Source organism: Ochlerotatus camptorhynchus, unplaced genomic scaffold, assembly GCF_037179485.1.
Source record: "Ochlerotatus camptorhynchus isolate MF236.1 unplaced genomic scaffold, CSIRO-AGI_Acam_v1.1 ptg000434l, whole genome shotgun sequence".
Taxonomy (NCBI): Eukaryota; Metazoa; Arthropoda; class Insecta; order Diptera; family Culicidae; genus Ochlerotatus; species Ochlerotatus camptorhynchus.
The window spans coordinates 10139829-10153456 of record NW_027040920.1 but is presented as its reverse complement, the minus strand read 5'-3'; the positions used below and the strand labels follow the sequence as shown (position 1 = coordinate 10153456).

At 42.6% G+C, this 13628-nt stretch overlaps 1 protein-coding gene across 3 annotated transcripts in view; it reads left to right on the top strand.

Moving 5' to 3' along the window:
- The window catches only part of EcR (Ecdysone receptor), a 797280-nt gene that overhangs the window by 766087 nt on the left and 17565 nt on the right, over window positions 1-13628 (top strand). For all 3 annotated transcript variants that reach the window (XM_065234607.1, XM_065234606.1, XM_065234608.1), the window contains 4 exons: window positions 9382-9555; window positions 9644-9954; window positions 10090-10236; window positions 10305-10457. In XM_065234607.1, coding sequence (XP_065090679.1) covers window positions 9382-9555; window positions 9644-9954; window positions 10090-10236; window positions 10305-10457 — 785 coding nt within the window. The remainder of the gene's footprint in view (window positions 1-9381; window positions 9556-9643; window positions 9955-10089; window positions 10237-10304; window positions 10458-13628) is intronic.

Sequence of the window (13628 nt, the reverse complement as noted above, 5' to 3'; positions counted from 1 at the left end):
GAAACAATGAGCACGGACTTGAGGTTACTAGAGTATTAAATAATCTAGGTCCTATTTAGGATTTTATCTGAAAAATCCAAATCTGGCCAACGCCCACCGGCGGCCTCTTTTTCTTCGGCAACCTTTCCATTTGAACTGCGTGTTAACGAGCTGTTCTATTGTCGGCAGCTCGAAATCAGCCGCATTTTATAGTGCGTATGTTTCATTTCAAGAATAACCTGGTATAATAGGTTTTCTCAATCATAAAAATGTGCTCAGATTGAAGTTGAAAGACTAAGGAATCGTGAGAAAATACAACGAAATAAACATTTAAATTTTGGTTGCCGAAAATAGTCATTGGGTGCCGGAGCCATCATTTACCCTACTTCCATTCTACATTTAAAGGTGAAGACAGAATATTTTCGATGCAGTATGTTTGCTGCGATATATGGCTCATATGGCGTCCGAAAATTCCATGATACATTTTGGTGCAGCCTGGATTTGAGGACCGCATGTAGATCTCGATGTTTGCACCCAAAAATCATTCTGCTGAGCTGGTTACTCATGGAGATTAAGATAAAGGAGCTAAGATTGGAGTTCCAACATTTTAGAAAGCTCCCGATAGAAAATATCTTATGATCAACTTCTACCTCCATGAATTTTTTAATATTTGTCCATAGAATAGTGAAACAGACCATGCTACACTGAGGCAAAGAGACTTAAGAATTTCATAAGGCTTGACTTTTGAACAACACATATGAATTTCATAAGCGTGACTTATGAATGATTTTCGGGAAACAGGGTAGCTCTTATACGTCTTTCACCATTCCATGTTCGAAAGTGTTGAAAGACGAGTGGTCAACATACGGGCCACGTATTCTCAACGTCCAGGTTCGGTTGCAGTCTGCTCCGATTTGTTATTTTTTGGCAAAAAAACACGTAAGAATTCCATAAGAAACACTTGTGAATATTAGCCACAAGAAATCATTATGAATTTCATTGATTTCCCTTATAAAATATAATGTTGACAAAAAATGATAAATCGGAGCAGACTGCAACCGAACCTGGACGTTGAGAATACGTGGCCCGTATGTTGACCACTCGTCTTAGACGAAAATCATTCATAAGTCACGCTTATGAAATTCATGTGTGTCGTTCGTAGGTCGAGCCTTATGAAATTCTTCAGTTTATTTGTCTCAGTGTACAGCTTTTGATTCAATCTGGTGCCTGCTAAATACTAACGAAAACATCTCGAGTTTGTTTCATTCTAATTCTAAACAACTAACATCAGTCGAAACCGTATGAAAAGTTCCAACCAAGTTCCAATGTTTACGCTAGATACTATCAGTGTTCTATTAGATTTCCGGTTTAAAAACTGCAAACACAATTGCAAATCAGTTCACCAAGTCAGTAATGGAATTCAATGAATGTGATAAACTCAGATCGTCAGATCACACCGTGCGTGCTCGAATTGAATAATTTTAAACCCTCGGAATAATTTTCCATATCTCTAAACTTCGATTAATGCACTCGCGAACCAAAAGTGCTTTGGCTCACTTGCACTTTAACGACTTGGAATGGAATAGCACCGCCTGCCTCCGGGTAGTTTGAGCTTTCAGCAGTTCCATATTTCGAAATGGATAATGTGATTTGCTGACGGCGTCAGCTTCCCCTCTCGATGCACACTTCTGCATTATACAGGTGTTGTGGTAGTTTCAGACGAACGTACGAGTACTCGTCAGTAAGTACCAGCAGATTCGCATTACCCATGAGGGCATGCATTCGGGCAAATTCAAATCCAAGGAGCAGAAATCTATTTTGCACTAACTCCTCAACTCTTTCCATATACTGGTACCGCGTACTTACGCCGTCGTCGTTGTCGATCGTAAAACTAAACTAGCGTCATAAAATATAATTTAATAGTTGCGAGGGACCGCGGCAATGAAGGTTTGCTGGTTTTTTTTCTGCGACCAGCTTTTGCATTTCGGTTAGGAGCTTTCGAGTTACCACGTCTATTTTTTTCTGATGACACGCGGGTGTGGAAAAGTCATTCCTCGGAATCGGTTCAGGTGACGACCAATAAAAAATCGAAAAACCGCCATCAATGGACGTGAATTTGCATTGTGTCTAATTCGACGATGCTGGTCGAGAATGTCACTGCCAAAATTTCTTTTGGTATACGAGTTAAGGTTTTCACTTTTAGAGGCTTGAAACTAGTTTCAAAGTGCTGAAAAGTGTGACGTCGAATTTGAGGTTTTTATTTCAAAGACGCAATTTTCTCCGGCTCTCAAAAAAAAAACACGAACCTCCAGAATCACATTTCAGACGCATTATTCATGCTGAGCTGATTTGTGATTCATGTGTACTGCATTAGAGCCGACCATGACGACCGTGCTGCAGTTGCCGAAATTTCACTCACGTTTGTCGACACTCCGTCGGTCGGTCGGTCGGAACCAGACAGACTTGTGCGGCGTGTTTGATTCCGCTTAATGCCGGCACATTTATTCCTAAATCAACCTCCCAAAAAAGGCAGAAGAAGAGTGACAACTTTTCCGAAAATAAGAAATCAGAGTGTCATAAATCTCCACTTCGTGTGCGCGCAGAATACACACTGTTGCAGTTTGCACCGACAGGCATCCGAATTTAGACCATTTGTCTGACGCGGTCCACTAATTAATTCGGCGCTCGGTGCCAGGAATTTGGCGACAGACCTTGTCCGCGAAAATTCTGACACAAGATTCGGGAAAGAGGTCTGCCCTGGTGACCGCACCAAGTGCATTCAGTGAAAGCTCATAAATGTCGTGTGAAGTTGTTTGTTTTTAGGCGAGGAGCAAACAAGAAGACGGAGAAGCGTCTTCCTGATTCCCCGGTGCGAAACATGACAGCGCGATGATGCATGCTCTCATAAGGCACACGAAATGTCGTTGTCTGACCTTTGGATGTCACACTGGTGATGTGTTGAAAGCGAAGCAACAGTGCGAAGGTATTTTTTTTTATTTCGGGGGGAAGTTAATTGGATGCAGTGGTGAATTAGCTCGATTTTGGATGTTCAGAATTTTGGCTAACTGCCGAGGCTGGTGGTGTAGTGGTAAGCGTGACTGCTTTCTCAGCCCAATGGGTCTGGGTTCAATCCCAGCCGAGGTCGGTGGGATTTTTCTGAGGCATAAAAATCTCTGGTCACGTCTGGTCCTTCGGAAGGGAAGTAGAGCCGCTGGTCCCGGCCCATGTGTGTTTGGATGGGTGCAATCGATGTCCGTCGGTGATTGGCCCTAGATTGCGGAACAGAGGCCGACGTTAAGTAAAGGAATAAATGAAGAATCTTGGTTAAAACTTGGATTAATTTAAATCTTTTTGACACAGAAAAGTGCTGCTTTTCGACACTCTATTGAGTGCTAAAAAAGTAGTATGCAACTCGTTGCAAAATTCGATTTATTTCAGCACTCGTCGTAATTGAATAAACTACGATTCATCGAAATACGAAAATCTTCTATTTGCAACTTGTTGGATGTATGATCATTTTTAGTTGAGGATGCTTACGATCATCAACCCATTAACGTCCAGTGATCTATCTATAGATCAGAAGCGTCTAACGCCCAGTGATCTACTTATAGATAAGTTACATTTTTGATTAATGCCGAGAAACTGGAGCTCAAAAGTTATACACGTCTTCACCAATATTGTTCTATGAAACATTCTCTTGAAACTGGTAAACAATTTAGTTCGGAATAAACTCACTAGGTGGTGTTAGTATTTCGTTTTATAAACTTTTATAGAATGAAGTTTTCGTGATATATGTTAGATAGAAGGATGCGGTCTTGTGCAATGTTGTTTAGATTAAGAAGGCCAACACTACAGTATATTAATTAGTGTTCATGTGAAATGTGTGTACCTTCAATATATCATAATCCAGGCCAGTGTTGGAAAAATATCAAAAAATCAAATCTCACCAATGCCCAAGATCACGCTTGATTTTCGTAGGCAAAAATCAACAAGCAAACATCTGTGGTTGATTTTGCAAGCTGTGATATCGCAGCTCGGAAAATCAAACTAACAAAACTCACCAACTGCAAATCTCACCAAACTGTGATGAGATTGAGTTTAATGATTTTTGCTTCACACCCGAATGGAACCGAATCTTCCATAACGGCTGGCAGCAATCCCTTCGTGTCTGCCATCGGTGAAGATTAAAAAGAGATAGCAAACTATACTTTCTCTTTCTAAGAAAACGAATTGGAACGGAATCATGTTTGTGTCCGAGTCAGCTCTCAGCTTGATTTTTGCGTGTTGTGAATAAAGGGTGATACGGTCAAAATTTGGTCAAGGGAAAACGCGTGTAAATCGGTGAAATCGTTTATTTAAAAAATCAAATTAAATTTCTTTTTCAAGTTCAATTAGTATAAAATTCAGGAAAAATATTCAGTTAGGCTTCCGCTTTTCCAAATCCGAATTGCCGGGCCTTACGCTTGACCCCTGCCATCAGATTTTGTACAGCCACCTTGTCCACCTTCTTCGCCGCAGAAAGCCAGTTTGCCTTGAACTGCTGCTCGCCCTTAGCAGTTTTTTTGGTCTTCTTTAGGTTCCGCTTGACAATAGCCCAGTATTTCTCAATTGGGCGGAGCTCCGGCGTGTTGGGAGGGTTCTTGTCCTTGGGAACCACCTGCACGTTGTTGGCGGCGTACCACTCCATGGCCTTTTTACCGTAATGGCAAGATGCCAAATCCGGCCAAAACAGTACGGAACAACCGTGTTTCTTCAGGAAAGGCAGCAGACGTTTATTCAAACACTCTTTCACGTAAATTTCTTGGTTAACAGTCCCGGAAGCTATGAAAATGCTGCTTTTCAAGCCACAGGTACAGATGGCTTGCCAAACCAGATATTTCTTTGCGAACTTTGACAGTTTCATGAGCTTGAAAACATCTGCTACCTTTCCCCTTCCTTTTGCCGTATAAAACTCCTGTCCCGGAAGCTGCTTGTAGTCGGCTTTGACGTAGGTTTCGTCGTCCATTACCACGCAGTCAAACTTCGTCAGCATCGTCGTGTACAGCCTCCGGGATCGCGCTTTGGCCGTCGTATTTTGTTTATCATCGCGATTTGGAGTCACTACCTTCTTGTAAGTCGATAGTCCGGCTCTTTTTTTGGCTCGATGCACGGTTGTAGACGATACACCCAGCTTATTTGCGGCATCTCGGAGAGAGAGGTTAGGGTTTCGCTTGAAACTACCGGCAACTCTCTTTGTCGTCTCAGCGGCTTCCGGTTTTCGATTTCCCCCCGATCCAGACTTCCTGGCTGTCGACAAACGTTCCCCAAACACTTTAATTACATTTGTAACGGTTGATTTGGCAACTTTTAGCGATTTTGCCAACTTTGCGTGCGAGTAGCTCGGATTTTCGCGATGCGCGAGCAAAATTTTGATACGCTGCTCTTCTTGCTTGGACGGCATTTTGACAACTGAAGAGTGAATTCCAAAATCAAAATAGGAGCAACATTCTACACACACACACCTTCAAAATGAGGGGTGTTCAGGTTTTTTAAATGCAAAATTGAAAGAAATACGTCAAGTTGATATTGACCAAATTTTGACCGTATCACCCTTTAAGAGCAAGACGGATATCTATTACTGGACAGATAGTAAGTAGGAAATAATTAGTCTCGCCCAGATAAAGACATATCCCGCTCCTACAGCTACAGTTAAGGATTGCCCTGGCCACGTCCTTACAACTGGTAGGGATAGGAAAGGCGCATTAGTCCAATATTTTAGAAAATCTACGAACTTAAGCGAATTTCCAAAGTTCCTTAAAATGAAGCGAAGATCCCTGATGTTCTTAGAAATTTGCTGAACTTTATCGATTTTTTCTGATCTACGCAATCTCCAGAAGTGTTCAAGGGGGAGAGGTAGCTCATCGATTCTTCCGGTTCGCCTCCTAGCATCGTGCTATAAGGTACCAGGCGATAACCAGGGTCGTTGATCGATAGCTCGATGACGTCATTTCGTTGGCGTCTGCAATGGGAAATTCTCATAGCAACTATCGTGGTAACTCACCGATTACCTGTCGATCCGCCAAATTTGGAAAGACGTCTGCATTGAATTGTCTCATATAATAATATTCCGCCCACTATATCACAAGAAATTGCGAGTAGCTGAGTGGAATGGAGATAAGTTAAGCATTGGGTACAGGACCAAGTCTCCCCTGGGTGGTGCCAGAAGATGAGCACAATAGAATCATCAAGTTGCCATAAGGCACGGAATGAGACTATTGCATGGCTGGGTAGTCAAAGTCTTCCATTCGTTAGTCATTTATGGTGGATTAGAACAGGTTTAGGTGGGCGTTGGCCAGATTTGGATTTTTCAGATGTAATCCTGGATAGGACCCTGTCATTGAACGTCGCGTGGAAGTGGAACTTAATGAAGGCCTAAGTACTTTTTCGTAGTTTTTAGTTTTCGGATTTGAAAGATCGTCGGTTACAGTGGCCTGCTTAGTGAGCAGAAAAACGCGGTCCCAGGTCCTTACATATCAAAGAGATTTATGGTAAAATCGCTTGTGTATCGTGTATTTTGCGAAACTCGTTGTTGTCGTTGGTTTCGGGTTTGAATGGATACACAAATTTGAGCAACGGTATTATGTGATATGAGGGGCTCGGTGGCCTTAGAGCAACCGCTTTTGCTTACTGAGCAGAACATCATGAGTCTAATCTCAGGCCCATCCACATTCAAGATTCGTCAATCGTTTTATTTGTTAATATGACTACATGGTAATAACAGCAACTCGGTGATTAAAAAGGTGCTCGTCTGCCTAGTGGCAAACGTTTTTGATTACTGAGCAGAAGACCGTGGGTTTAGTCCCAAGCTCCTTCGCGTTATATGATCGTTAGGGCATCAATTCAGCTTATCGTTTACCAAAACGAACCCTGCTGCAAACCCAACCCTCTTATCCAACATCCCAGTGATTCCTCGGGGAAGTGCAGAGGTGTTCTCGGCTTCCATCAAAGCGAGTGTCATGTCAACACAATCCTTCCCATTCCTTTCTTGACCTGTGTTCGGGCGCGGCCGGCGCTGGTATTGCCTAATTTAAGATCACCAGTTTTTACACATTGAGGATGATTGCTAGTCCCAAGCATCGTCTATTGGTTCTCTGTGTAATTACAGCTGATCTGGCAGCAACAGAGTAGCAACCGTGGGCGGTCAATCAAGCTCAAGCTCAAGCTGAAGCTCTACGCAATCTCCAGAAGTGTTCAAAAATTCCCTGTTCTTCAATGAAATTTACGTAGTTCCTCGAATTGCTACGTAATTTGCTTAGCTCATACGTAGATTTTTGCACTACTACGAAGTTTGCTGTTTTTTTGTGTTGCTCGTGGTTTTCCGCAAAGTTTTACGAAGTATTCCGAGCTTTAACGAAATTCCCTGAAATATCAAAACTCCATTAAACTTCACTAAACTTCTACAAGATTCCCTGCATTTCTATGAAGTTCACTGAAGTGCTTCTACTAAATTTGCTGTTCTTTTTGGAGCTTCCTGAACGTTGTTTCTTGAACTTCTACGAAGTTCCTTGAAATTATAGATTGTTCCCCGATCTACTAAGAAGTTCCCTGAAATCAAAGACGCTATTTTATAAATCTGGATGTGAAGACATTTGAAGACATTGCGTCCATCCCGAATAAGACATTTTCTAAAAACAACTGGCATCCCTGTGTTATATTCGCACTACATTAATCATCTCGATTCACCATCAAAAGTGCATTCTCTGTGTTCTCAACCATGTATAAACAGAAGAAAAAAAAATACAAATCAAATCAACCGCACTTAATTTAGCTGGAAATCAAGGTCACTGTCGTACGACTCCGCTACAACGACATCATCGTTCTTACCCTTTCCGGGAATTTTCAGCTCAAGTTGTTCGCGTTCCTACTTCCTTCCTTCCCTGGTGCACCTTCCTTCCCTATTCTGGCCTGCCCCAACCGCGATTAAAAATATGCAAATGCAAGCAAATCGCAAAATTGCACTCGGCCTCGCACCGTAATGTACCTTAGTGCAACATTAAACGAAATGAAAATTTTACAACGCTGGCAACGATTATAATGCGCTCTTGTTGTGCGCAAATTTGTGTAAGCCTGATGCAGTAGTGCTGATGGCCAGGTTCCTTCAGGATGCTTGGAAACACACATCACGACGTGGCCTCAATTTCGTCCGGGAGTGCAATCTTTGATTCGATCTCGACAGTTAATAATCAAGATTAGCTCACATTCGTTATCACCTTACTGAAAGAGGATCCTAGGGGTCATAGGCGCTGTTCTAAATCAACTATCGATGTTTGTCGATCACATTTGTAAATATGTGATAGGAATAGAACTAGTCTTCAACATCTTCCTGGAAAAGCTGGACTTGCTCTAGTGTGCTGGCGTTTAGTCAGTGCATTGAACGGGGGTACGACTTTCATTTTACAATGTTGCCGGGTTAATCATGATCGTTTATTGAAACGATCACGATTGATTGGAAACATCGAAATATTTCCGCTGAACTGCATTATTCATCGAGCTGAGCAGCGTAGTGAAATAAATTTGAACCGAAAACATCCCTTGAATCAGTTCGATGACTTGTCGAGAGCTGTCAATTCGGGAATTCCTCAGAAGCTTGGAACAGATGAACCTCCCACCTTGGGCCGTAAGTCCGAACTTAAATTACCCAGTTCTTCGTCTCTTCCCCATCTGTGCCCATTGGCAAAACTGAAAATTCCACGGGAAAATATTCCAATTTCAAACGAGTAGAACCTAACCTTGTAAAATTTGCCTAACAAATCAAGATACTCTCGCTTTTCGGCGCTTTTAGCAGCAGAATACCTACCTACCTTGTTTTCGTTTTGGAAGTCGCCTTTTAAATCGCAATATAGAAGCATCGCGGACTACCACCCGAACCTTGTTTGGATTCATTTCCTGAATAAATATTCTTGCAAATCGTCCATCAAATGACTATTCAACGAACCATCCACAACGTTTCTTGCGGCGTTCTTGAATTTTCGGTCACGATCTTCGAATCATCAAAAACTGAGCGCGAAATTGTCGGAAAAAGGAAATGCGCGAAATGACGCATTTAGGCTGCACACCCGTTTGCACGTGTTCCGCCGTCTTCCATGCGCGCCAGCCGGAATTATTGCAGTAGGTAATGCGGTGAAGGAGGCAAAGGTGATCATCAACTGAATCACCTCTCAATCACCGCACGTATTCATTTCATGAATGAAGAAAACAAAAATCGCAAACGAGCGAGGTTAACCGACCGTCCACATTTTGACAATCGTCGATTAATTATGCAATTTTCAGACGATGCGTGCATCCGAAATATCATTGAATGCTAATGCTTTCCTTTTGCTTCCGGTGTTTCATCATTTATTTTTTTGTTTTTCTCAATTGCAGGTCGTGAGGATCTCTCCCCTTCCAGCAGTCTCAACGGCTATACGCCGGACGGCAACGATGCGAAGAAGCAGAAGAAGGGACCCATCCCGAGGCAACAGGAGGAACTGTGTCTGGTGTGCGGTGATCGGGCGTCCGGCTATCACTACAATGCCCTCACCTGCGAGGGGTGCAAAGGTAAGTATGATTTCAGTGGGCTGGACAAAAAAAAATCGCATTCGATGAACTCACACTAATCATCTTAACCCCGTCCTCCCCCCCAAAGGTTTCTTCCGGCGAAGCGTCACCAAGAATGCCGTCTACTGTTGCAAGTTCGGCCATGCCTGCGAGATGGACATGTACATGCGGCGGAAGTGCCAGGAGTGCCGGCTCAAGAAATGCCTCGCCGTCGGGATGCGGCCGGAGTGCGTCGTGCCGGAGAACCAGTGCGCCATCAAGCGAAAGGAGAAGAAGGCCCAGAAGGAGAAGGACAAAGTGCAGACCAACACAACCGTCAGTACAACGAACAGCACCTACCGGGCGGAGATACTGCCGATCCTGATGAAATGTGATCCACCGCCGCATCAAGCGATACCTGTGAGGGTTTTTTTTTTCTTTTCACATAGGGTAGATGTTTCCGGCATAGCCGGTACACCTACCCTACCTATATTAACAGATTGGAACGGAATAATTTGATCGCTAATTGAGATTGTCTCTTGTTTTCCCCAACAGCTACTACCGGAAAAGCTCCTGCAGGATAATAGGCTAAGAAACATACCTCTACTGACGGCGAATCAGATGGCCGTCATATACAAGCTAATCTGGTACCAGGATGGTTACGAGCAACCGTCGGAGGAAGATCTCAAAAGGATAATGATCGTGAGTTGCTACTTTCCCCACACTTGTGGGAAATCCAATTTGATGACCATCTTTTTCTTTGCCTGCAGGGTTCACCCAACGAGGAAGAAGATCAGCATGACGTGCACTTCCGGCACATAACGGAAATCACAATCCTAACAGTACAACTAATCGTGGAGTTCGCCAAGGGACTGCCAGCATTTACCAAGATTCCACAGGAGGACCAGATCACGCTGCTGAAGGTAGGAACACCAAGATGACAAAAAAATTCACCTCTTTGAACTAACCGAAAAGATTCCCAAACTACCACTAGGATTAGTATCTTACGATTAGTGATTTGACTTTTTTTGGAGGTTATTCTCGATTTCCTTAACCCTCCGTTACTCGCGCCAGCTTTTGTAACACGAGTACTCGCGCGTTGTACTTTGTACAACAGTGTGAGTTTTCCATTGCCATTTTGCAGCCGAGCTACCAATCGATATGAAACCAACAGGTATTCCTTAAAAAACTTTTTTTTATCACAGTTAACCCCCAAAAAAATGCGGATAATAGAGAAAATGTGAATGGAAACCGCGTAAACGGTGTCCGTACTACGTGCAGGGTTGTTACGACAACGCGGATTTCGCGATTTTCGCGGATTTTGCGCGGATTTGCTTATCAGATTTGTTCTGACGCGGATTTGGCGCGGATTTGTTCAATAAAGTTTAAATTTTGTGTTATTTTTTTTTATTTATAAGTCTACATTTGATTAACATACTAATATACCAACAATTAGTTAAACGTAAAACATATTCAAAGAATGAGTAAATTACCATGAGCCTGTTTATTTTCATTGCCAGGGTAATTTATTCTCAGGTCCAGGGCAGTTAAATAGTTCCACCACTTCAAAAGCGACAAAGCAGCTTGCTTTTTAAGCTCTGACTGATGTTGAGTTGGTAACTTAGTACATCAAGTTGATATTACTGCTACCAGATATCAAAGAGCAGGTTCTTTTTGTGATAGGATCAGCAGAAGAGACGGAAATTTGAGACGAATGAGTTTATTCTTTTCGACACATATGATAGGATTCATTCATTTTTGGTTACTATGATGTCAAGAGTTTACAGTCCAGGAAAAATAACAGAAGCTATCAGGAACAAAAACTAAAAGAAGACAATTTTGTTTAGGATTCAGAAGTTATTGTTTTTCAAATCCATACTTGATGCTACTGAACATTAGACTGATGCAAAATTTGACTTTTTCGCTCCACAGTGCTTAAATGGTTTCAAATCGGGTCCTGATTAGCCTCCCAAAGTTACAACTCATTTGGTTGGAAACAGACTTCGCACAAGCCATTTGAAGTTTACATGTAAATTACTATGGGAAATCTCAACTTTTTGTTCATTGCCTTGCCAGTTCGATAGCCATTTTTATAGAAAATTTTCTCAGCTGCAACTTTGCTGAAGCTCGTTTCTATGTAAAACGAGACATGAAAAAGTTATTAATTATTTAATAGATTGGTAAACTTATGACATGATCAAGCAGCTGCTCTGTAGGCAACACTGTATTTTGCAGTATGACATAGTAGCCTTGATTTTTGTCTCCTATTCAACGCCCCAAAAACACCAATGTTGCCTGCTGAGCAGTTGATTGAGCATGATCATAAGACATCAGCGCAATGAACCATTGATCCTTGCATTTAATCAAAAAGTTGTCTTAAGCAAAGTTGTAGCTGGGAAAATTTACTTCAAGTACAGTTGAAAGTTGTTTAAGCAGACAGATATGGTGAATTATTAGATAGACATGAACAAAAATCTTGGTTTTACCATAGTAATTCCCATACAAACTTCAAATGGTTTGTGCCATCTCAGTTTCTCACCAAATGGGTTCAAATTTTGAGAGGTTAGTCAGGATCCGATTTGGAATCGTTTAAGTATTGTGGAGCGAAAATTTCAAATTTTGCATCACTCTACTGAACATCAATTCAAATCATCTCAACTCAATTTGAATGTCAAAGAACACACGAAATCTTTTGTGTCGTATTTGTTTGCCCAAGATGTTCCCAATGATTTTGTTCGATTTGTCAGTAACTTCAAGGTTCGCAGGATCATTAATAAGGATTCCATCAAGGAAATCGTCCGTTTAGTTAAAAACAATTGATTTCAAATTAGACAAATCTAAGATACACGAATAACTCGTACATGCAAGTGTGAAATTGGCAGGTCAAACGTTTGATTCAGATTGTGATTTGGAAATTCACGATCCTCTATTTCGAGATGATAGTTTCTCAGAACTCAGCACATTGTTTAACATTGTAACATGCGTATCGCATTCTAATGCAGAAGTAGAAAGGAAGTTTTCACTATCCAAGTATTTAATGCCAGAGAACCGAACTAGGCTTAGTGAATAGCAGTGGTTCCAGTCCTGGTCAGTTCACACGCCCCCACCATCTAAGTCGTCCCGGCCCTGAGTCTAGTGCTGGGGACAGGGCTTTCCAAGCTGCCATCCACGGCAAGTACCCTTATTCTTTCGACGTTGCTCTGCCTGATGCTGCCTCCACTTCCAGATTGCAGCCCGCTGTTCCATGCGTTCCAGCATCTCAAATTCTGCTATACTACCAGAACGTCGGTGGCATGAACAGCTCACTCGCCGAATACCAGCTAGCATGCAGCGACGCATGCTACGACATATACGCCTTCTCGGAAACCTGGCTGAATTACAACACTTTGTCAAAGCAGTTGTTTAACGATACATATTCCGTCTACCGTCAAGATCGATCAACCCTCAACAGCAACAAGACCTCCGGTGGTGGAGTCCTTCTGGCCATTCGCTCCTGCTTCGTATCTCGCTTACTGAAACCTCCTGAAGATTCGACGGTTGAGCATCTGTGGGTTGCAATTTCAACTCTAAGTGGTACAATCTATATCTGCGTGATATACGTTCCTCCCGACCGCGTTAACGACCACAGCCTGATTGAGAAGCATGCACTTTCGCTGGATTGGATTGTCTCTTAAATGGATGCCAGGGACAGCATCGTCATCTTGGGCGATTTCAACCTTGGCACTGTATCGTGGCTTAGCGATGCTCACGGCTTCTTCTTTCCTGACAATTCCCGTTTTACGTTCAGACCGGCTTCTCTCTCCTTGCTTGACGCGTATTCAACCGCAAGGCTTCAGCAAGTGAATGGCGTTCTGAATGCAAACAACCGTTTGCTCGATCTGTGCTTTGTCGGGGAGGATTTGGGACAAAGCTGCTCTGTTACCCATGCTCCGGCACCGCTCGTCAAAAACTGCAGACATCATTCACCTCTACTGTTGACGCTTGCAATCGATCCTGAGAAACCGTCTTCTACAACTTTCACAAAGGAGACTTCGAGCGAATGAATAACTTTCTCGCTAATGTGGATTGGAATGCGACACTAGACTCCGGGGATG